At 36.3% G+C, this 25969-nt stretch overlaps 1 protein-coding gene across 3 annotated transcripts in view; it reads right to left on the reverse strand.

Moving 5' to 3' along the window:
• LOC128985729 (midasin-like) overlaps window positions 1-25969 on the reverse strand; it is a 180362-nt gene that overhangs the window by 5263 nt on the left and 149130 nt on the right. For 2 of the 3 annotated variants that reach the window (XM_054405542.1, XM_054405544.1), the window contains 4 exons: window positions 13852-14049; window positions 11932-12048; window positions 9985-10146; window positions 5897-6052 (listed from right to left, as the gene is read on the reverse strand). In XM_054405542.1, the coding sequence (XP_054261517.1) occupies window positions 5897-6052; window positions 9985-10146; window positions 11932-12048; window positions 13852-14049 (633 nt within the window). The remainder of the gene's footprint in view (window positions 1-5896; window positions 6053-9984; window positions 10147-11931; window positions 12049-13851; window positions 14050-25969) is intronic. The other variant, XM_054405543.1, reaches the window with a different exon arrangement.

The following is a 25969-nucleotide window of genomic DNA, read 5'->3' on the forward strand; positions in this document are numbered from 1 at the left end:
TCAACACAAGTTCTGGCAGTTCTGAAGCTTTATGCTTTTTAAGTTCATCATTCACTTCTCTGAAGTTTAACTGCAATCTTGAGATATATTTGATCAAATCTTCTCCATCAGTTATACTAGATGTAAAGAACTGTTCCATTGTTCTATCTAGTCTCTGACTTGATGATTGTTCATATATACTCAACAGCTTCTGCCACATTTCATGTGCACTATCACAAGTAGCTGTTAATTCTACATGTGAATCGTCTAGAGCATTTACAATAAGTACCTGAGCTAAGGTGTCACCTTTCTTAAAATCCTTAAGCTTCTGCTCCTCTGTTTCTTCAGGCCTTGTCCTTTCACCAGTAATCAGATCACTAATTCCATGATGTCTCAAAACTAATTCCATCTGGCGCTTCCACCTTCTCCATGATTGAGAATTGCTTAGTTTTTCAACATTCACTCTTAAATCCATTCTTTTAATATTTTCTGTAGCCCATAACCAAATAAAAACAATAAAAGTTGGATAAAGAAATTAGTATTATTTTATTTAACAAAGCCCATGTTATGAGTAGAATGAGAATCATTTGTTATTATTCAATAATGAACAACACATGTTCTTAAATAATATTAATACCAACTCAACTCACAGGCTCTCAGGTTTCAAAAATCTTTTTAATTCCAGTTGATGGCCGAGTTATCCAGACTGCCAGGTTATTGAGTGCTGAGTTTGCGGGACTCTAATGTAATACTATCAGTGTAAAAGTTTGTGTGTTTGAAGTTCAATCACGCAATAACTACTGGTCGGATTGGGCTGAAATTTGACAAATTTGGCATGATAGCTCACATTCCCGATTAACTTATAGGCATATTCTTATCTCAAAAATCCTTTCTGGCTCTGCCCCAGTGGCTCTGGAGTTTCCCATGTTAACCTTACGCGTATCCACATTTAAAAGGAATTAAATAATTTTGTCAGCTGATTTAACTAAGCCTTAAAATACTTCATAGAGTGTAGGATTAATTAACAACTATTACACATTACATTCACACACTAGACACACAAAATTGATTAATTAAGAATAGACACCGCATCTTTTGTCAACGGATGAAATTGTGAAATTATTAGGCCTAATACAATCACTTTGAGATTTTGTCCCTTCCAACATATAAAAATAAGTTTGGATATCTTGACAAAGTACAAATCATACATTAATTAGTATGATTGGTTATTAACATCTAATATATTTAAAATTATCGCAAAATCCCAGAAGTATTGGACATTTCTAAACAATAAGAACTAAAAAACTAAATTCCTTGACTGAGTTGTCAATCTAGATAAGCGTAGCAGACAGCCGAGTCATTAGACCACAGATGCCAGTCCCTTGCCACAAGACACTACACATGAAGTTATGAGTTGTTGTATTCATTCACGCGTCGCGTCGTCATTCAGAGACCAAACTCTGATATAGTAAGTAGCCCGAATCCTGGTCCTGGGCTGGATGGCTTCAAGAAAATGGGGTTTGTAGCCTGTTGTCTACGTAACATGCTGATTTAGCTTTTTTTAGGCTAATAAACTTTTCCGGTGGGAGACAAATTTTACATGTGTTCTGTTCAACTCTCAATAACTGTTGAATATTTAAAATAAAAAATTAGTCCCTGAAAAATTCCCTCATATTACTGCCAAAATTACAGAATTTTTGTACAATTCCCACATAGTTCCTGGTCATGGTGTCTACTAAACCTGGTTTAAAAAATTCAAGGAGTTTTCCAGGAGAATTCAAGACAAATTCCTGAATTTTAAGAACTACTATCGGAACCCGTTAAACTAATTGCAACCCGCTAATAATAATTTATTATTACTATTAAGGGGAGTCACTACTGAAACTAGTGATTTTTAATAAAATCCTTTTAAAAATTATCATATATACTTTTTTAAGTTCATTTAGTCTTAGAAAAAGATTTACTGCCGTTAAAGTAAAAAAAAAAATTTTACATACTTTTTGGAGTTTTTTTAAGTTTTTTGGCGGGAAAAAATGGGGTTTTTTTAAATCTCTTATAACTATTTAACTACTGAATCAATTTTATTGTTCGATCTCTTATTTTAAAGAGCAAAGAAAGCACATACTTTCTGTGCATGCTCATGTTATTTTCTCAATTAATTTATAAGTTATGGCTTCAAAAATAAGTTTTATAAAAATTTATAGGTTATAAATTTTTATAAATTTTTTTTCATGTACTTTTATTTACCCAATTACAATATCCATGCACAGAAAGTTGATTTATAGTATAAACAATGTGTGGTAAAAATTTCATTCATATAGCTGTAATAGTTAAGAAGTTATAAGAACTTATATATAAAAAAAAACAAAATTTTAAAGTCGCGGAAAACAGCGGTTGAAGTTTATACTAGGCCTAGTTGATGCCCCAAAAGAGGTGTGCACGCTTCACTTCAAATATTTTTTTCACAGTGATAAAAATATATATTATACCAAATGTTATGTTTTTCTGAAACCTTACAATCCTTAGAACAAGATAAAAAAATAATAAAAAAAATCAAGTTTTTTACAAAATTGGTAGTTTTTCAGTAGCGACTCCCCTTAATGATTATTTTAATTTAAAACAAAACTATTCCAAAGAAAAATATTTTATACAACATAATAAAACAGTATAACTAATAGGTAAGGCGACACAAGCTATCATCTCCTGCGATCGTGGGAATACCGGTGAGCATATCTTGCAGTCTCGTCAACACAGGCAACCGATCGCGGCAAAACAGGTTCGCATATTTTATTATTTCAGCGACACAGATAATCGTCTCCCACGATCGCAGGAATACCCAAGAGCATATCCTGCGGTTTCGGCAACACCGATTATCGTCTCCCGCGATCGCGGCAAGACCCGTGAGCATATCCTGCGGTTTCGGCAACACCGATAATCGTCTCCCGCGATCGCGGCAATACCCGTGAGCATATCCTGCGGTTTCGGCAACACCGATAATCGTCTACCGCGATCGCGGCAATACCCGTGAGCATATCCTGCGGTTTCGGCGACACCGATAATCGTCTCCCGCGATCGTGGCAATACCCGAGACCATATATCGCGGTTTCGGCAACACCGATAATCGTTTTCCGCGATCACGGCAATACCCGTGAGCATATCCTGCGGTTTCGGCAACACCGATAATCGTCTTCCGCGATCGCGGCAATACCCGTGAGCATATCCTGCGGTTTCGGCAACACCGATAATCGTCTCCCGCGATCGCGGCAATACCCGTGAGCATATCCTGCAATACCCGTGAGCATATCCTGCGGTTTCGGCGACACCGATAACCGTCTCCCGCGATCGTGGCAATACCCGAGACCATATATCGCGGTTTCGGCAACACCGATAATCGTCTCCCGCGATCGCGGCAATACCCGTGAGCATATCCTGCGGTTTCGGCGACACCGATAATCGTCTCTCGCGATCGCGGCAATACCCGTGAGGATATCTTGCCGTTTCGGCGACACCGATAATCGTCTCTCGCGATCGCGGCAATACCCGTGAGGATATCTTGCCGTTTCGGCGACACCGATAATCGTCTCCCGCGATTTCGGCAACAAAAGCAATAGTGTTTGGTTAGCTGACGATTCCGATGACCGGGTTGTGGATTCCCGGAGGTTCGGGTGGATTCCTGGAGTTTTCCAGGACATTTCAAGGAAAGATAAAGTTCCCGGAGTTTTCCCGGTTTTCCCGAATTTCCCGGAGAGTAGACACCATGCTGGTGTCATAATATTCCCGTATAATTCCCGGTTTTCCTGGGTTTCCCGGTCAACGGACACCCTGAAATAATATGTGAACATGCAATTAAATAAAACACATGTTACTTGTCAGTACGGTTATTAGTAACGGAGTAAATTCATAAAGTTGTAAATTTGAAACTCCCATGTTATTCTTACAGAGAATATTGTAAAATGTTGTTCGCTTGTTTTTGGATATATTTTGATCAAACTTAAATTTATTTATTTTATACCAAGCTATTAATATTTTACTAAAAAATACACTTTATCAGTTTCCCTGTAGCAACAAACCTACGTAATTTCTAAGCCTAACACTAATATTATTTAAATAGATTTAATTGAAAATAAATTCAGGCAAATGGAAATTTGCTTAGTTGGCAGGTTTGATGCGGTGGGGGTATTTTACTAAAATGAAATTCAGAAAAGAAAAATTCTTGTCCTCTTCCTCTATAGCCCAGGCAAATTAGACATATGCTCCCCAAAAAATCGTCTAAAGCTGGTTGGAAAGTGTTTTAATACCTTTTGGGGGTCCCAAATAAGAGTCCTGTGAGTTTGCGACGGATTCTGACGTCTGCTTAAGTTTTGGGAGTCGAAAAACTATGAAAATTTTGCACTTTTTTCAGTTTTTCGCTTATAACTCCTAAATAACAAATCCTACGGAAAATGTTGTTCGAAAGTCTCTTTTAGTGCATTAAATTCGGTGTCGATTGGTGTTATAAATACGTCAAAATAGGCCGAGCCGTTTAGCCGCTGTAGCTTTTTAAAGTTGGACCATTTTCATTTTCATCAACATGGCCAAAAAGTTGATCATTTGACCAGTTTTCGGCTTAAAACTCCTAATCGACGCTTGCTATACAAAAATGCACCTGTAGTTAGTTTGGTCGCCATTTCATTGAAAAAAATATTATTAATAAATATTAATTTTAGTAAAATTTTCCAACTTTAACTTTAATATTTTTTTCAATGAAATGGCGACCATACAAAGTAGGCAGCAATCAATTGCCATTATTGATTAGTAAAAAAACATATTACGCAGAATGCTGTCTTTTCCAAACTAACTACAGGTGCATTTTTGTATAGCAAGCGTCGATTAGGATTTGTAAGCCGAAAACTGGTCAAATGATCAACTTTTTGGCCATGTTGATGAAAATGAAAATGGTCCAACTTTAAAAAGCTACAGCGGCTAAACGGCTCGGCCGATTTTGACGTATTTAACACCAATCGACGCCGAATTTAATGCACTAAAAGAGACCTTCGAACAACATTTTCCGTAGGATTCATTATTTAGGAGTTATAAGCGAAAAAACTGAAAAAGTGCAAAATTTTCATAGGTTTTCGACTCCCAAAACTTAAGCAGACGTCAGAATCCGTCGCAAACTCACAGGACTCTTATTTGGGACCCACAAAAGGTATTAAAACACTTTCCAGCTTTAGACGATTTTTCGGGGAGCACTCCCTATGTTTGATCTAATTTGCCTGGACTACTATACTAATGTAAAAAGAAGAAAAACAATTGCTGGGTGCAATCCTTTTTAATCTCACTAATTCCATCATTTCCACCCAATGCAGACATTGTTTTATCCAGGTGCAACCTCCACTTGAACTAAGCCTAAGCCACACATTAGTAAGCTTACTAAGGATTGAACATGTATAGGATTTGAAACCGTGTATGTAAAAAGACTTCAACGCTAAACATGTCGGTGCAACGCCTAAGCCAACTGAGCTAACATGCCACCGTCAGTCAAACGTGTCGATCGCTACTATAAACACATGATGACACTAGCGCTCGTAGGTTAGATTCAATGTACTGCGTGGGTTTAGCAGTACAAAACCACCTTGCAGCAAAATGTGGTGATGGGCTACACATCTAAGTCGCCGTTTTGGATTTCTACTGATATTTCTCTCTAATCTACTATAAAGACAAAATATCAGTGTTATGTTTAGTGACATTTGTTATGTTTCTTATCCTCAACTCTTAACTTTCTATGGTAGGCTAGCTGAACTCCAACCATTAAAAAATTCTAATAACTAACTAGACACTTGGCTTTCCTTTCCCCCAACGAGAGCAAGCTGGTCAATGCCACAACAATCTTGGCCTAGCCTTAAGTAACGTGTATATCCAAGAGGTTTGCTCATACCAGATTTTGTGAAGAGGTGTCAACTGCCTCGGAGCTGCATTGCCTGGGAAGAATAACATCTCCGATCATGACCTCACTGGGAGTGACAATCAATTCTGATTCCTTCATAGACAAAGGATAACTGCTTCCCAACTCTTGTGTGTATAACTCTAACACCTGGACACAAACACAATTAGCACAACATGTAAATAGTACAATTCAGCTATGATTTATATGTTATAACATGACAATGTGGAGAGTAAGCTAACATTATTTTCTTGCCACATGAAACATGAGATGAGAAATCCCAATTTTAATTATATTATTCATTGTGACCCTTGGTTGGATTGGAATATACTATTGATAAAATAAAATGAGTACTGTACCTTATCCAACGACTAGTTTTGTTCCTTAGAACTTCATCAGGTCATTTTGTATGCAACCAATCAACCACATCATCAATGTATTGATACATTGTGTATGTCACTAGATCCTTTAAAAGACTGCCACAATCACAATAATTAAAACTTGTCATGTTGATAAAAAAATTAATATGGAATAAAATTGGATAAAACTGATAAAAAATAACTGTACAGGCTGGCCAGCACTGTCTTATCACTGCCACTGGCTAAATAAAACTGACTGAATCATGATGTTTATTCTTCTCTCCAGTGCCACCTGTATTTCAGTTTGTTTTTATCATTACTTTTATTTGATTTGTAACTTGTCAATATTTGTATCAAATCTTTGACTATTAATACAATATCAAATATAATATTTGACTAGAAAGAAGTCTGATCATTTAACATGTTACATGGGTCAAGTTTTTTAGCTTTGAAGATGGTGAATTCTTCTTTAACATCAATCTTAAAACCTTTTTGGTAATACTTCAACTATTTCCATGTTCTTAACAATAGATATGTGTAGCTGTGCTATTCCGATATTAAATGTTCGGCATAACTGGATTGCAATAATCTCGTACTAATGCTAGAGTTTGCTTTGGGAAATCAGCAACGCATGAATGTTTCATTTTGGGAACAATTTTTTTGTTTTTACATGAGATAGATTGTTGGAAATGTTGTAAAAGGGGTATTGGTTTTGCTTAAGGGTTAGTTTGTACTTTGTAACAATTTAGTCCCAAATCATTTCTCCAGCAATTTTGTTTTTGAATTTTTCTGAGAGAATTATACATGCAATCTTCAACACTAGGAAATTAAGAGTTTGGCAAACTTTGAAGTCTATGCAGATTATGTATAGTTTTTTTTTTTTTTTTTTTTTTTTTTTTTTTACTGAGACATATTTTGATTGTAGATTTTAAATTATCAGGGACTTTAATAGAGACAAATTTACCATTTTGTTTTTCATTCATACTTGATTGCAAAGTAGCATAAATGAGAGACAACGGTTTAACTTGTCATTGTTTTTCAAATGATTTAAAAAATGGTCATTCATTATAGATGAATTTAATGGAAATCAATCTGAAATTGTATAATGTTTTCTTATTCAATCGTATCTGATTTGTTAAGGCGTACTCCAAACACTTCTCTTGGTTTCAATAATATATATTATCTTTTATGTCAGTTTCGTTTTGTTTTGTTCTTTGTTCTTAATGTGAGTTTGAGAATTTCTTTGAGAATCTAAATTGTTTCTTAAATTCTTATAGATTTTTGTGTTTGTAGGTTGTACGTTTGAGTTGGCTTCCTATTTACCCATCCCCACTGACCAACTGTAGACAAAGCTACGAGAACTTTTTAACGGGCCAAATGTGTAGGGGGGTTAAATAACGGTTAAACCACGAAACTTAAACAGCTAGATGTATAAGCAGTTGTGGAGCCCTAGTCGCGACACTTAACTGACATCATACCTAACCTCTAAATCCACGACCGCAGACGACGTGAGTGTCAGTGTATGGTTGTTTGGTTGTTGGGACAGGCTCTAGGAGAAAAAAAAGGAGGACATGCCAACTTCTCAGTGATTTCGCTGCTTGAATCAGCGTCTTGCGCCTGCCTTTGCTGCCAGTTCTTTTTCTGTTTCTGTAACTCGTTGACCAATCAGCGAGTGATTTAACCTTCGTCTCAAATTGTGACATAGGTGAGGTTTTTGACTGTCAGTCTCGTCCCGGCTAGAATTCGAAGTACTGTTTTACAAGTTCGTCGTCGTCTCAATAATTCGTCTCAAGCTCTGAAAGCTTGAGTTTAGATTTATAGTTTGGATGTGAACGTGTACGTCGTTTATATTTTATTTTGTCGTTTGGTAAGTTGTGTAACAAACAACTTAGGCTTTTGAATATTTCTCTGCCAGTTTTGTTTCAGCAAAACTCTGTTGAAATTTGAAGGCTATGTCTGACTCTCAGACCTAGTCATACAATATTTTAACCAACTAGAGTTGGTGACTTATTTTTTTTTAAATTAACGTGTCTTAACCGATATTGGTACCTTCTTCTTCGTTGAACGTCCCTAAGTTTGCCCCGGCAGACAGGTTTCTGCTGGTCTAGTATTGCAGAAGTTTGCTTAAGTTGACCACGTGAGAAAGTACGAGTTTTAGTATTGTTTTAAACTCAAGAAGCAGTTTTATTTTTCGTTTCTATTTTCTCGTTTCGTTCACAAGGACAACTTAAAGCAGCTTGTTTTTTTTTTGTAAATTCAGACTCTGTGGGACTAGGATAGGCCTATCTTAAGCTAATCTTGTCTGTTTCAGGTTATCACGTGTACCTTAACCCTGTAGGTAAGCAGGGTGACTACTTAGGTTACTGTTTGCTTAATTAAGTAGTTGGTAGCTTGTCAAGTAGTTATTACCCACAGAGTCCCGTCAGAATTATCTATTCCACACAAACTCCCCTAACTAGAGCAGTGTTTAAAAGTGTGGTGTCTGGTAACCCGCTAGGTTTGTTACGAGCTCTGATAACCGAGGCTATCAATTTGAGACTATCCTAATCACTATAGACCCCTGGAAAAATCTCCGCAACCCGACTCGTGCGATTCCTGGGACTTTGTATCGTTAGGGTGGCGTAAATTCCTACGTTACCATTCTACGTTTTACCGTCAGGAAATTTACGTCACAACTTCATGATTTGCCGTGTTTTCAATATTGTGGTAAAGAGGAGGAGACTTTCATCAATCTCACTGGCAGCCAAAAAAATGCAGCTGGGGGCAAGTGCTTTGAAGAAGAGGAGAACGAAGAAGAGGAGAACTCCAAGCTTCAGCACAATCAATCAAATGGGATATCAATGGCAAAATCAGCCAACATCATCGTCAACCAAAGTCGATTCATCATCAATGCTGTCAAGGAACGCTGGGTGAAGTACGGACTACAGACACCAAAGTGGGAGATGTCGCAGAACACATGGCTGTGGTCAAGCATCTGAAGACCAACGACTCTTCGAGGAGGCTTTATCAATGTAACTACTGAGGAAGACAGCGAACAGTTGGTCAGCTCTTTACCTCCTAAGTCTTATTATAAATTTCTTTTGTTACAATTTTAAAGATTTTAATCAGTTTTTATTATAAATGTTTTTTTCTCTTTTTGTGGAAGTATCTATATGTAGTTGAGACACTAGGGCCATTGTCTGGAGGAAATGAGGGGATGTAATAGGAGGGGTAAGAGTTTGTGAAGAGGAAATGTTTGGCAATGTTGTGCGAGAAGGCTGGAAGTATTGTTAAACAATAACTTGTTGTGCTGACATACTGAAGGCTGTTGCTTTAAGTAGGCTAGTGTTGATCATGGGGTCAGTTTTGTGTGTAGTGGTGAGTTTGGTTTACTGGAGGACATCATGGTCCTACTGGGGGTGCCGAAGGCCCATCCAGGTAAGACAATGTTAAATGTTTTCAAATTGAGGTTTAGAATATTTTCCAAACTGGGGTTTCAGTTTCTAACTAAATGATTTATAGTGCCAGTCTACTCTACTTTTACGATTGTTACTTATCTTTGTATTGTTTTGGGTAATAATAAAGTTGGGTTTTGTAAGTGAGTGCTGAGATTTATTCCTGAGCTACGTCACCCAAAGTAACAGTGGGTAAAAATACTCTGGCCTAAAACCTTCTTGATAAGAAACATAATACAGTTAACAGTATTCATCATTTCAGAGCTATGAACTATCAAAAATAAGTCACCTTCTGCTTGTCCACCGCAGTCCGCATCCTGTCAGCGTACACAAGCTGAACATATCTCTCAGGATGGGGCTTTCTTTCACCCATGGCTTGAGCCCAACGTGTCACATCACGTAGATTCATCTCCCACGGGGCTCCACGCTGCGCCCACTCGTTCCCACATTCCTGTTCCAATACAAACTGGTAACTGGTAAACTGGTGGTGTTGCCAACTAATAATGCAACTATTAAAATGTTTGCTTCTGCCACTGAAACAAGGCGTTTCATCAACAAGGAAATTAATTATATATTTATATGGCATATTTATGCCTTGATCTGTGTTTCAATGAAAAAAAGGGTTGGCCACGTGTCTTTGTGAAAAACAGATGAGCGATTACATTGGAGATTGGCCTTGAAATGTATCTATTGAGAATGAAGTTTGCTAAGTATGGCAACAACCAACATTTTCACAATAATAATAATAATAATAGAAGTAGGCCTAAATCTTTATTTGCAATATGGATACATTAGATATCAGCAAAGTCAAAATTATGGTCAAAGTACAGTTTTGAGACTCAGTCAAGGTACAGAATAATCTTAGTAGGCCTACATCAATCGTTAAACAAACAATCAAAAATACTTTCAATATTATACAAAAATAATAGGCCTTAATAACTAAATATGTACATATCAAGACAAAAAAAAAATTAAGCAACTGATAATGTATCAGATCAGGTGAGGGAATATGAATGAGTGTCAAACTTTTATGTGTTTGGCCAGATTAGAAAAAAATCATTAATATATGAATATCAGAATAAAATTATATTCATGAATCATTCACTATTTGTACCCACATCCACTAATCTTAAAATGTATTATTAAAAAAAAAAACACAACTTTGACGATGTCTATTGTAATACTTGTATTGCTTAGTGACAAATAAAGATCTTGAATCTTGAAATTAAAAAATTAAATCTATGATCATTCACTTTCAAAGGAAACACATAAACGGGCGTAGTTAAAGTTAAACAAAGAATAATATATGGACTAGTGATAGTGGTTTAAATACCTTACTAGTGAACCTGTGCGGCTCAATGCCCCGCAAAATAACATATGAATTTAGAAAACAAATTCATCGTATTATATATTGACTCGACGACAAAAATTAAACAGTAATAATGAAGCCTCGGAAGGGAAGCAGTCCAGCCATTTTCTAGCTGTATGTGTATTATATTTAGTAGATTAATAAGTGTTCAAGTTCAAGTATGTTATAGGCAGCGAGCAAGGTTGTAGGGTAGTTAAAGATTTTTAAAACATTTTATGTTTGTGTAATAACATTATTCACATGAAGTAGATGATTTGTTTGATTTGTCGATCAGCTGTTTAGTTTCAAATGAATTAATAATGTCAAAGATTTGTGATTTAAATACATAAATTATTATAGTAAAGTTTTCTAAATCATGGTAACTTATTCTCCACTAAATTTTACTATTCCCAGCATTAAAAAAAAAAGTAGTAAGATCCATTATGCGTAAACTTTAAGGTACACAATCCTTGATTGAAATGTAGTAGGTATACATTAAGAGTCATAATACACAGCAATTATTATGTAGTAGACTTTGACTATCTCCCATGTTATCCTTATGGAGAAATGCGAAACTTTAAAGGGCTCCAGGGCCTCAATGACACCAAAAACATGTCAATCGGTTCAGTAGTTTCGGAGGAGTAATTGTCACAAAAAACCTGTTTGCGTATTAAATAAGTATAGATTCTTGCAATCCGATTATTGTCTTCACAACTAGTGTGAAACTGGTTGTGAAGACAACAATCGGATTGCAAGAATAAGGTATTTAAACCACTATCACTAGTTATTATTCGCAATCTGGAGGCTACTCACACCACAATGAAATAATATATGGAGTTCAAAGGGTTAAATTAAAAAGATAATGAACATGTTTCTTCTTAATGTTACCTGTGCAAGTCGTAAGGTGAATCGAACCATCCCTTCTACCAAGGGAAAGGGGAGGTGGGGGAAGAGGGTTAAAGTGATAAAACAGAGGTCCTCTGCTGTCAATGGCTCCATATACACCTAGATAACAAACAATTTGCACTGAAATATAAACCTTCACTGTTCTCTTATCTTCATATTTTAAGCAAATGTTAGTGTGCACTGCGCAGTGTAGTTAAAATGTAAGAGAGGAAAAATCTAGGATTTTGATACCAATGAGGTTTATTTTATGACAGAAAAAAATAACTACATGTTTGTATTACAGGTGATTTGTTATGAATGAATGCAACAGTTTGGTATTTAGAAGGAAAAAAGAGCTATTAACTTTATATTAAGTACCTGGGGACCGAGCTTTGCTCCGGGAAAATCATTAGTTTACTCTGAAAGCAGTTTAGTATTGCAGATAGATTAATCCATTCCCAAACTCCACACTGCTCAACTTTACTACTTCCTTCACCACTCCCTACGTCGTGGATCTGTTTGCCCTCCTTCCCTATACCATTTTAGAATTGCAGATACATAATTGCCACAGACAGTTCCCACACTCTGCACTGCTGGCTTTACTACTTCTTTCACCATTTCCTACGTCATGGACCTGTTTCCTTCCCTTCTCATAGCATTTTAGGATGGAAAGTACATTAATCTTACTGCCACACACGGTTCCTACACTCTGCGATGCCAAACTTTACTACTTAACTTCCTACGCCACTTCCTACGTCGTGGACCTGTTTTCATCTCTTTCCATACTATTTTAGTATTTTAGATAAATTAATATAATTGCCACAAACATTCCCTAGACTCCGCACTGCTACCCTTTACTACTACTTTCACCATTTCCTATATCGTGGACACGTTTCCTTCCCTTTTCATAGCATTTCAGTATTGCAGATACATGAATCTAATCGTCATAAACAGTTCCCTCACTCCAGAGTGCTCGCCTTTACTATTTACTTCACCACTTCCTAGGTCGTGGACCTGTTTCCCACCCTTCCCATAGCATATAAGGATTGTAGATACCTTAATCTAATTGTCATAAACAGTTCCCACACTCCAGACTGCTCACCTTTACTACTTCCTTCATCACTTCCTACGTCACGGACCTGTTTCCCTCCCTTCCCATAGCATTTTACTCAGTTTAGGATTGCAGATATTTTAATCTAATTGTCATAAACAGTTCCCACACTCCGGACAGCTCGCCTTGACTACTTCCTTCACCACTTCCTACGTCGCGGACCTGTTTTCCTCCCTTCCCTATTTATATAATTAGGAAGTGATCTCAGTTTAAATATTTTTACGAAAGAACAAAGTTTGCAACAGCTTTACAATGTAGACTGATAAAACTAAAGATGAAGTTCAATAAAGAAATTACAATATAAATTCGATTAATGTGAAACTTTTTCCCAAATTTTTGATCTAGTAAAACCTACAATTGTTTTACAGTATTTATTAAAAATAAATGAATGACTAACTTTGAAACATGTGACTAGTTTACATACTAAAACATGAAAGCTGCAAGAGACATGATTAAATATGCAATATGGACAGATTGGCTTCTACTACACAATATAAATACAATTTACACAGTACATTTGTTAAATTGAAGTTAATACTCTGGATACTACTTTTGCTCTTCTTAATTTTAACTAGCTGCCTCCTCCCAGAAAGATATGACCTAAACCATGAAAGTGGTACACCTCTTATCCCTGCTGATTCAAGTTTTTTCAAAGAGCAAAACATGATCGAAAGTATCAAATGCCTAAATTTTGAGTTTGAGTTTGATATTTGAGTTTGAGGAGTTCCAGGTCCAGGTCTTACTATGAGAACTACGGTAACAGGCTTACTCCCTATATTGGAAATTCACTAAAAGTAAAGAATATAATTTACCTGAGTAAACCTGTTCAGAAATGATTGCGGTAGACCTCGTCTCGCTCCACCTTGTCTCACGGGATTCTGACAAGCAAACAGTCTTGTCTTTGTGGACTCTATAGTGAACGAACGACTCAACTCGGGAATGAATAACTCTCCTCGGTGATCAAGAACAGCGTTCAGTCCCTCGAGCACGGATTGTGAAGCCAGATTCAACTGGAACAAACCATGGGAATGTCATTCTTTCGGTCAATGAATTTAAATTTTCTAAGTCATCATATTTCTGAATAATAAAAATTTTAATTTGCTATACTCTAGATCAGCGGTTCCCAAATGGTGGTATGCAGGAACGTCTAAGGTGGTACACGTTTGTATACAAAGCTTCTACCGATATAAATACAGTAAAATCATTCTTTTGTTTTATAAAAATTTGTTTTTAGACTAAAAATATCAATATAAAAAAAACTATAATTAATATTAGGATCTTATTACGTTTAAGAAATCACATTTTCAGCATGAATTTTCGATTGGACTGTACACTCCCCGCACCATCCCTCTTGACAACCATCTAATAGATATATTTGATTTATAATGTTATTATTAGACTAAGAAGTGAATTTTTTTTTTATGTGTGAAAATAAAACCAAGATAACCATTGAGCAGCCAGTGTTGAACTATTATCACACACAGTGATAATTTTTGTATATTATATATTTTAATGCCGCATTATTACTTGTTAAAATAAAGATTGATTTGATTTGATCTCCGTCTCGAGTCTTGGCGGATGTGACTTATGTCTCAATGTTCCTCCCTCCCTCCCTCTCTCTCTCTCTATCGCTCTCTTTGATTTGGTGTTTTAAGGTTACTAACGTCGTATATATATTTTTGAAACAATTAAATATTTTTTTATTATTGCTGAGACTCAAGAATTACCTGTGCATAATTATAATACAAGGGGTAAAAATTATTTAGTTAAAGAACAACCAAGACTTGAACTTTTTAAAAATAAACCTTCTTATATTGGAAACTATTTTTTTTAAACTTCCTAGTTTTAATAAAAAACGAAAAGGACAAATAAAAATTTATGAAAAAACTGAAGACATTCTTACTTGACCTGGCACCTTACAGAAGAGAAGATTTAATTAATTTCAATTTTAAATAATGTAGCCAATATTTTGTAATGTTTAACTGTTTCATATTGCTAATTTAAGTAGAAAGTAACAATAGACTAGACACTATTCATAAATAAAAATTTGTACTGTGTGAATAAAGAATTTTTGAATCTTGAATCTTTTGTTTTGCATGAAGAACATTGTCAAAATCTGAATCAAACTACTCTGTAATAGACAAAAAAGCTTTAGCTAATGTTTTTGCGGTTAAAATATTTAATCAGTATTTGTTTAGTAGAAAATTCAAACTCTCAACAGACCACAAACCATTGTTGTCAATTTTTGGCCCTAAAAAGGGACTTCCGGCTTTTGCCGCTAGCAGATTACAAAGGTATGCTTTATTTTTAGCCAGTTATGATTTTGACATACAATATGTTTCCTCTCAGTGAAATGTGTCTGCAGATTGTTTATCTCGCTTACCTTAACAAGCTGGACATGTTAACGAACAGTATGAGGAAAATCCTTATGTAGGAACCAATTTGCAATTTTTAGCGGAGGGAGATATTACAATAAATTTTGTTGATATTAAGAGGGAAAACCAAAAAGACACTGAGTTAAATAAGGTATCTGGCTATGTCTTGTACGGCTGGCCTAATGAGGTAAACAAAGAATTAAGACCTTATTTCATAAGGCCGAGCAAACTAACTATTGAGCATTGTATATTAATGTGGGGTTATCAGGTTGTCATTCCAAAAATGAACAAAATGGTACTGTTACAAGAATTGCATTGTGGACATCTAGGGATAGTCAAAATGAAGGCTCTAGCCTGTTCTTATCTGTGGTGCCTTCAATAGATAAAGACATAGAAGAACTTGCCAATAGTTGCTCGCAGTGTCTCATGGAACGTCAAAACCCGTCAAGGTCATATTTACATGGATGGGAATACCCAAAATCCGCGTGGCAACAGTTACACATAGATTTTCTAGGCCCTATTAACTCAAAGTTGTATATGGTTGTAGTTGATGCTTATAGTAAATGGGTAGAAGTAGAGGAGGTCAGATCCACATCTGCCAAAGTGGTTATAAATAAATTGAGACCTATGTTCGCAAGGTTTGGAATCCCGGAACAGTGTGTCACAGACAATGGCCCTCCTTTTACATCCTGTGAGTTTAGCCAGTTTTTGAAAGCTAATGGGGTTAGGCATACACTTACACCACCTTATTTTCCCGCTAGTAATGGCCAAGCGGAAAATGCTGTAAATCAGTAAAGAAAAGAATAAGAGAGGCTTTGTTTTCTATGAAAATCCAGACTTAGCTTTAAGTAGATTTTTGTTAGCATATCGAAATGCAGTACATAAAACATTAAAAAAACCAATGAAACTCCAGCTAAACTAAACCAAAACAAACAAGTCGTAAACAAAGGGGGCAGTCAAACTAGAGAGCTGTCAATAGGACAGCCGGTTTTAGTCTGTGATTACAGGGGAAGAAATAAACATACACAAGGTGTAGTGATTAAAGTGTTAAGTCCTGTTTCTTATTTAGTAAAATTAGACTCAGGTATTGTATGGAAATGTCATATTGACCAGCTGGTCGGGTTAAAAATTAAGGTAAATTTGAATGATCAACAGAATGACATTGCTAGAGAGGTAATGTTGCCTCCGGCTGAACACATGTTTGACCAGGATGTGCGTAACAACGCTCAGTCAGATGGTCGGGCTTCACCCATGAGACTGGAAATGCCGAGTACACCTCGTACTCCAGGACATAGTAAACATAGTAGTATCTGTAAGCGCTCATCGCTTACTCCACCGGACGTGACCTTTCCATCACCTGTACGATCAGCTGATCGACCCAAACAATTGGCACAATTGAGGCGATCTGCCAGAGAAAAAAAACCTCCTGAAAGGTTGAATTTGAAAATATTATTTTTGCGTTTTGTTTCCAATTTTATCAAGGTTGATTGTTTTCAATGTTTATTGTTTTGTAAGAAAATTATTTTGTTTCAGGTTTTATTGGATTATTTAATTGGTTTGATGTGTTGATAAATATATAAGAAAAATTAATTTTAAACTTAAAGGGAGGAAATGTAGTGTATACAATAATGTACCATAATGTTGCCATTTTTAGGATATTTATATTTGTGTAATAAAACAGTTTGCAATATGTTTTGCATTTGTAGCCTGACTACGATCAGGTGACTGTGGCTACAACCCATCACGCCACTTTTCCCTCCATGTATCAACCTCCGATCCAAAAGTTTCCTTGCTCTCGAGTCCTGAAGATTCCAGCAAACCGTAACCATGTAATTGGCCGGGTTTTATTTCACTCCCAAATGTAGTTGTTATTTTAATTATTACACCCTAAACGTAAACGTTCCAATATCCTAATGGTGACTTGTCACCATAGCGGCAACTTCCGTGATCATTTCTCACGATCGCGTAACATCCGTGATAGTTTTCCGCAATCAACATTTCTAATTATGCAAAACACAAATAATCAACATCTTCAGACGTTTTTTTCAGCGATTATTCGAAAATTCAAATATCCAGGTTCCTAAGAATCAAGAAGTTTATTCACCATTGAGTAATACAAGATTACAATAGGCCTCTGCAGTTTTAGATTGAAAAACAGTGCCAAGAAAATAATAATAAAGTTGCTAACAAAATTCACGTGATTCCCGGTTTCCAGGTTGGCTGGACGCCCTGATACTGCACATTTGTTTTCACTAGCCTACAATTGTGCAACTCGAAGTGTGACTTATTTATTTTAAAAGCATTTACTACAAAAATTATTTAATTCAATTTTTTAATGGTCTCCAAGTCAGTGCTAAATTAATTTTCCTGTACTGCTTTTTAAATTTTTTTTTTACCCTAGGCCTGTTAAATGCAAAATTACTCGGTGCCCTGGTAATTTTAGCTATTTTGCAGAGGTTTTTTAAACAGTTCACAGTGCCTAAAGTACTGTTGATAACTTAATCATATTCATACTTGCTTTGTTCAAAAAAGATAGGAGATTTTGAATAAAATAAAATTTTAGGAATCCCAGTTTGTATTTTTTTGCAAAATGTGAAAATATAAACAAAAGTTCAAATTTTCTAAATAACTTTCAAAAGCAGAGCCTAGCATTTTTACACCAAATTTTGTACAGGCAATCTAAGATACCTATATGAAATGTAGGCAATTTATTTCCCTACGTGGAAATGTTATTAATTTGTTTTAAATAATTTGTTTACCAGAATTACAGGGGAAAATACGGAAATTGGGGAAAATCAACAAATTTGCGCTGAATATTTGAAACATAAAAATAATCAGAAGTATACAATTTATACACAAAAGTTGCTATATTACTAAAGGTAACAATACATTTATTCAGAATAATGTCATATTGTACAAAGTTATAGTTTATTTATAGCTATGGTATAAAGCTTTATATGACTTGAAAAACAAAATTTTAGTTTTTCCAAAAACAAAAATTAGTTATTCAAAGTTAGTTCTAATTTTTGTACTTTACTATAATATGATAAATACAAGCTGCTATACCCGTGCTTTGCAACGGGAAGAAAATGTGACCTAGAGAGCTATTAAAGTGATTCTGATGTGTGGTTTAAAACACGACAACTCTGTGATTTAGTTTGAAAATATAAAACGATTTAAAAGTGTAAACCTACTTACTTTCAACAAACCCCTACTTTTTATGTTAATAGATACAAAATGTATGACAACCTACCTTAGTGTAGCAATAACATAAACTGCTTCATATTGATGCTTCACGAATGACATGTTTTACCATAATTTATTCTTCAACTTTAGTCAAGCCTCTTTACATGTAGCTTACTATATAAATTACAAAATGAAACTTTGAGCAATACTTTACAAAACGTATACAACCTTTCTTTAAAATCAAACATAACCCTCCTAAGTCTACATTAAGCGTCACAAACATCTTTTTCGAGTAAATAAACAAACACCAATTTATTATACTGACCAGCTGTTTCATTAACTAAATTAAATTAAATCATGTAAACTTTGGAAGCATGCCAGGCGTAGCCCTTTGGAAATCAGCCTGTGGGGCAGAGCCCTTAGGAAGTTCGTCCATATCAATACTTTTCGGCAAATCTACACACTCTAGGCTTCATTTTAATGTGCCATAGGCCTATATTTTTATTTGGTAAATGGCCTTAACTGTTTACATAAAAATTGATTGTATCGCTTTAATTGAGCGGAGCGAGCGAAGCTTATCTTATCTTATCTTATCTGACAGGGGCAGGTCGAGACCTTAAAGCACTTCATCCGAAATCGAATTATTGCGCACCCCAGATACTTAATTGCTTTCTTGTTGACCTACAAGTTGAGGCGCCCAATGAATGCCTGTAGCTTCCCAATTAGTTCATCCTCAGGAAGAAATCTACCTCTAGCCATATTTCCAAGAGTTATCGATCTAGCGTCAGAGAGCTCAATACAATCAAAGAGTAAGTGATCAGCTGTCTCTTCTGACCTATCACAGTACCTACAGATCGGTTCACCATCATATAAGCCCATCCGTTGTAGATGTTTCCTGAATCTTCCATGACCAGTTATCAGTTCAACAATTAATTTAATTCTTCGTCTGTCTAGTCTCAAGAGGTCACAGGCAACCTTTTTGGAAGGCCTAAACAGAGTAAGCTTGCTGACCCTAAGAAGGGGAACATCGACCCAGCGTTTGCGATGCTTTTCCTTGGCCCATGACGCAATCGCAGAACATACACTGTTTCGTGAGATGCCACAGAAGGGTTGCGGGCCTAACAATGATGTCGCAGAGGCAGTATTTGCCAATCTGTCTGCAGCTTCATTTCCTTCAATGCCTGAGTGTCCTGGTACCCAGCAAAGCGTAAGGTCATTTCTCCTACCCAACTCAGACACAGAAGCAAGACAATCCCACACGAGCCTGGAGTTGAATTCGTAAGAGTTTAATGCTTTTAAGGTCGCTTGACTATCAGTAAAGATATTGATTGATAAAGCGAAGCTCTTTGAGATCGGAACTTATGCAAACTATGTAATCAATTAACTCAATAACGGCTGAACATATTGAATCCAAACTTACCAGGGGTATTTCGACAAATATTTTTGATGTTTCGAAACAAACAAATTTCAATTTGATGATACCTGTACAATTTAAGACTGACATAAAATTTGCAATGTTTAACATGAGTCTTATGAGTTGCCATGATGGTTACGAGATAACAACAACAACGTTGATGTAAACAAAGAATCGTAGCGTATGCGACTCGACATTCTGTACCCACGGGCACCTCAGCTTGCACATGCACATATGGCCTATTTACAAAAGACAGTACAAAAGAAAAGGAGTCGGTGAATACCATTAAGCGTTGATTAACAATACACCGAATCGAATAATTTCTGGCGGCCTTACTGAATTATTCCAAGCAGATTATTATTTCTTTTAATTGTTGTTATTAGTTTTGTGGTAAATATTAGTCCGGAGTGTGGTAACTGTTTATGACGATTTGATTAAGGTATCTGTTATCCTAAAATGCTATGGGAAGGGAGGGAAACAGGTCCGCGACGTAGGAAGTCGTGAAGGAAGCAGTAAAGGTGAGCGGTCCGGATTGTGGGAACTGTTTATGACGATTAGTTTAAGGTATCTACAATCCTAAAATGCTATGGGAAGAGAGGGAAACAGGTCCGCGACGTAGGAAATGGTAAAGGAAGTAGTCAAGGCGAGCAGTCCGGAGTGTGGGAACTGTTTATAAGGATTAGATTAAGGTATCTGCAATCTTATAATGCAATGGGAAGGGAGGGAAACAGGTCCGCGACGTAGGAAGAGGTGAAGGAAGTAGTAAAGGCGAGCACTGTGGAGTCTGGGAACTGGAAACCAATTGTAACAGTTCGATTTCTGTATCTGAAATTGAAATACTGAAATTCTATGAGATGGGATGGAAAGATGTGCAAGACATAGGAAATGGTTAAAGAATTAGTAAATGCTAGCAGTGCGGAGTGTGGGAAATGTTGTTGGCAATTAGATTAATGTATTTAAAATTTTGGGGAGCGAGCTGGCGTAGTGGTTAGAGCGCGGGACTTCAGTCCCTGAGGTCCCGGGTTCGATCCCCGCCAAGTCACCAATGGATTTTATCTAAGTGATAATGCCGCAACCCCTAGGTCTAGCCTGAAGTAATGTGAAAAACAATCCCAGGCTCGTGCCTAGCGTCCTTAGGACAAAAAAAAAAAAAAATGTATTTAAAATTCTAAAATGCAATGGAAAGAGATGACAACATGTCCACGACGTAGGAAGTAGTAAAGTTTAGCATCGCAGAGTGTGGGAACCGTTTGTGGCAGTTAGATTAATGTATCAGTAATACTTAAATGCTATGAGAAGGGAAGGAAACAATGACCTAGGAAATGGTGAAGGAAGTAGTAAAGGCTGGCATCGCAGAGTGGGGGGAATGATTTTCCCCGAGCATAGCTCAGTCTCCAGGTACTTAGTTTATAAACAGTAAAAGAGAGTATTCAAATTGAAAACTATAGAAACTGTATTTCCGAAGCAGGAATTCAGTATTTTCAAATATTATTAACGGTAGCCTATCCTAAATAAATACAGTGATTTTCTGGGCTTGCACACTCAAGTCCAGTTGCGACTAGAATAAATAAATAATTACCTAGGAATTTATAGAAGTCCACTTTAACTAAGGCGTGTAAATAATTGGTTAGGCTTGTACAGTTACGATTACGATGCGTAGGCCCAATGCCTAGATTGCTAGGCCTATACAGAAGTTCAGTTATAGCTATCTATTATAATTAAATATTTAACTAAACTTGTTAACTTGTGTTGTCCAATTTATAACTTATAAGTGTGGAAATAATTTTCTCTGTGCAGATATACAGACACAGTTACAATTACACATGCCAATGTTGTAAATATATGTTCAGTAATTTATGTCTGTTTGTTTAAATGTATATATTTTTTATTTGAAAGTCTGACGCCATCAATCCCTTTTGGGTAAAAGATGAAGATAATAAGGCAATAATTACAAAAAGTAGAGCCTAGACTGCTTGGTCTGTACGGGAGTCCAGTTACAAAATAAGCGTGATATAATATTCCAATTTTTTTCCGTAATACTATAAGATGAATTATTACAGCTAACAGAACAGCATGTTGGCATTTTTATGTCAGGTTGAAAATTTACTACAACCCAATAACATAGGCTTAACATCAACACAGTGCAGGTTCTCAAATTAAATTGCCATAGCCTAATATAAAAACGTCTTTTATATTTGATTTTAATAATTTTGTTGTACAGTAGTTTATTATGCGTATACAGTATTTTACTTAATTATGCTGTAATTTAGCATGAGGAATAAATATATTCTTGTTTAATTCATCAATTCTCTATCCAGTCCCGTCTTTAAAATCTAATCTATTTATTGAATACAGTAGGCCTATTTTGGCAACGGGGCGGAGCTAGCGCAAACGTCACCAATTCAAAGCCACTAGCGTCGCGGCAACCATACCATATTTTTCAGGGTATCATCAGCTCGTGAAATTAGCCACGCCTTATTTCCTGTGGTGACCATTGACTATGGTATTGCTATATATAGTCACCTTCTTCTGTCATTCTGTTCGCTGAGCAAAGTTTACTCATTGGCTGAATGTTTTAGTTGGAGAAAATGAGAAGGAAGCCTATAGGCCTATTACATAAATGGGAGCTAAACAAACATTAGGATATTGACAAAATAATACTTATCTTTCTTTATACTATTACAAACACACAGTTTCACACACTCATATATACAAGTAAAAATCAATGACCTAATAGAAACAGCTGACTGGATTCATATTTCCTTCAACTCTTCCAACCAACCACGAGAATTCAATTGGATTGTTGCTATGGTGACGTCATCATGTATTCAATTTGAATCATGAAAACAAATTAAAGTTATTACAATACAATACAATACAATACAATATTCTTTATTGTTAATTCGTCAAGAATTACAATAGTGTCAATACAATAGTGAATTGTACATGTTAATTTTCATAAAATTCCTTTATTGAGTAGAAGGGTCTTGCGATTAGCCACTTCTTCAGCTCCTGGTGTAGCTTGTTGCCAGTCAGGTCTCTCAGGTAGTCAGGTAGATGGTTCCTCAGCTTGCAGCCGGTGTAGGAAGGTTTTTTCTCCCAAAGAGTTGTTCGGTGAACTGGTAGTGCAAATTTGGAGCCATGACGGGTGTTGTAGTGGTGCAGGTCTTGGTTTCTTGGGGGGTTTATTTCATTCACATACTTAATGGTTTCAAGTATGTAGAGAGACACCACTGTGAGGATTCCTAGGTTTACGAATGCTAGTCTGCAAGTCTGTGGTGGTACAAGGTTGGCGAGGGCTCTTATGGCTTTCTTTTGAAGGACAAGAATTCGATTCATATTTTTTGTTGAAGTTCCTCCCCACACTGTCAAGCCATATCTAAGATGCGACTCTACCAGTGCGAAGTAAGCTGTTTTGGCCACAGAGAGTCCGCCTATGTAGTTTATCCTTCTGACGACATATATTCCAGTACTGATTTTTTTGCTTAGGTGGTAGATGTGCTCTTTCCATGTCAGTTTGTTATCAAGGATAACACCGAGAAATTTTGTGTAGTTTTCTATTGTTACATCCTCTAATTGAGGGACTATGTCTTTTTTCTTACTGAAATTCAGAGTTGTAGTTTTTGTGGGATTTATTGCTAAGTCATTGTTCTTTGAGTAGAGGATAGCTTTATTTAAGATCGATTTTGAATTAAGGTAAAGGCTTTGGGCTGTGTTGTCCTTGATCAAAATGGTTGTGTCATCTGCATACATGATTGCAACAGCATTTTCACTCTCAATTTGTTTGGGGAAGTCATTAGTCAATAAGATGAATAGAATCGGGCCTAATACAGAGCCTTGTGGAACTCCTCTTGTCAGCTTGCTTTTTGAAGATTTGAAACTTTCTGTGACTTCATTTGATGAGTTTTTCAGTTCCACGACTTGTGAACGTCCCGTTAGGTAGCTTTTGAACCATTCTAGCGCAGAGTTTCTTATACCGAGTCTTTCAAGTTTCTTGCCTATCAGGTCGTGGCCCAGGCAGTCAAAAGCCTTACTGTAATCAAGGAAGATGGCGGAAATGTATTGTTCGTTTTCTATCTGGTCTAGGACGTACTCAATTAGTGCTGTTATAGCTGAGGATGTAGATTTATTCTTCCGAAAGCCATGTTGGTTGTCAGTTAAGAGTTTGTTATGATTAAGATGTGCCATTAATCTAGCCAGAGCAATTTTTTCTATGATTTTAGAGAAACTGGAGATGAGAGAAATGGGCCTGTAGTTTTGAGCATTTTCAGTTGGTCCTTTTTTATGTTTGGGGTATATTTTACTGACTTTTATGGCGGATGGGAATTTGCCTTCTTTAAATGATTTATTTATAAGATAAACCAGAGGAGAGATGAGTTCTTGAGAGCAGTGCTTTATCATCTTAGAGGAAAACTCATCTATTCCACTTGATGTTTTGGCTTTTAGGGAGTTTATTATCGTTTTAACTTCTTTATAGGATGTTGAAGTTAGGGTAAGGTGTATTGGGCAGACTGGTTCCTCTCCACTCAGCACTGTTTCAGGGTCTATAACGATTGCTCTGTTTTGGTCAAGGGTATTTTCTGCTATATTTGAGAAGAATGTGTTGAAGTGTTCGGCCATTTCTTTTGTGTTGTTTGTGAGTTTGCCATTTATTTCTAATTCTGCAAGGGTTTTCTCTTCACATTTTCCTTTCCTTTCCTTGTTTATAACTTGCCATAGTGCTTTTGGTTTGTTGTCAGCTTGTTCTATGAAGCTAGCTGTTGAGGACATTTTTAGGTTTCTTAGTTTCATGTCGTATATCCTTTTTCTATTAATCATTTCTAATTTGTCTTCATTTCTGTTCGTTAACTCAAACTTTTGCAGAGCTTTCAAAAAGTTCTCTTTAAGGTATTTTGCTTCAGGATCGTAGTACTTCATATGTTTTTTGTTTTTAATAATTTTAGTTTTCTTTAATGGGCATGTATAATCCAGTGCTGTTTGAAGAATATTATGAAATTTGTTGTAGGAGGTTTCAAGATTGGGTGAAGAGTAAACATGTTCCCAATTTTGTAGATGGAGGTGGGCCTTCAGATTGTTTAGGTTTGTGTTGTTTAGGCTTCTTTTCATTACAAATCTTTGGGAAGTGTCTTCTTGGTGTGTTTTCAGCAGGCACAGCTGCGCAGTGTGGTCAGATAGACCAGTATGCACAACTTGTCCAGTAATATACGCACATGGTATGTTTGAGCATATACAGTCTATTGAAGTGGCTGTGTCATGGGTTATTCTGGTGGCCTCTAGAGGAAATCTCCAGATGTTTTGTGTGGTTAACTCTTCTTCCAGCATGGTGTTTTTGGAATCTTGGGTGAGCCTGTCGATATTTATGTCACCGATAAGTATTATGTTTTTCTTGTGTACTTCTTGTAGTTCTAGCGTGTCTGATAGGAGGTCAAGGGCAATTCTTGCATTTTCGATTGGTGGTCTATAGATTCCCAGAATGTAGATATCCTTTTTCTTTGTTGTCTGCATGCGAATCATTGCTGCTTCGAATATTAACTCCTGGCATGTGTTTGATATGTTAATAGCTGATACTGTATCAGCAAGGGATTCCTTGGAATATATTGCAACACCTCCAAGTTTATGTTCTTCTCTACTAAAGTGGGTAATTAAAGAGTAGCCGGGAATTTTTGTAGCTTCTAGCTCTGTTTTTTTCAGTCCGTGTTCAGTCAAGACTAGAATGCTTGGTTTTGTGTCATTGAGAATATGGTGTAGTCTGTTCGTCTTTGTAGCAAGTCCTCTAATATTTTGGTGCATTATTGCTACACAAGAATTATTTGGAGATTTGCAGATTTTTCTTTTGCTTTTTTCAGGCTGTTTGTTTCTAAAAAAGGGGTTATAGTATGGGGCACTGTAGAGTGATTAGATTGTTGACTTGAATTGGGTTCTTGCAGCTGCTCATGTTTCTGTTCTCCTTGAGAA

This window comes from Macrosteles quadrilineatus, unplaced genomic scaffold (genome assembly GCF_028750875.1).
Source record: "Macrosteles quadrilineatus isolate MER2022 unplaced genomic scaffold, UCM_ALF_1.0 Scaffold_2__2_contigs__length_208266976, whole genome shotgun sequence".
NCBI classification, from domain to species: Eukaryota; Metazoa; Arthropoda; class Insecta; order Hemiptera; family Cicadellidae; genus Macrosteles; species Macrosteles quadrilineatus.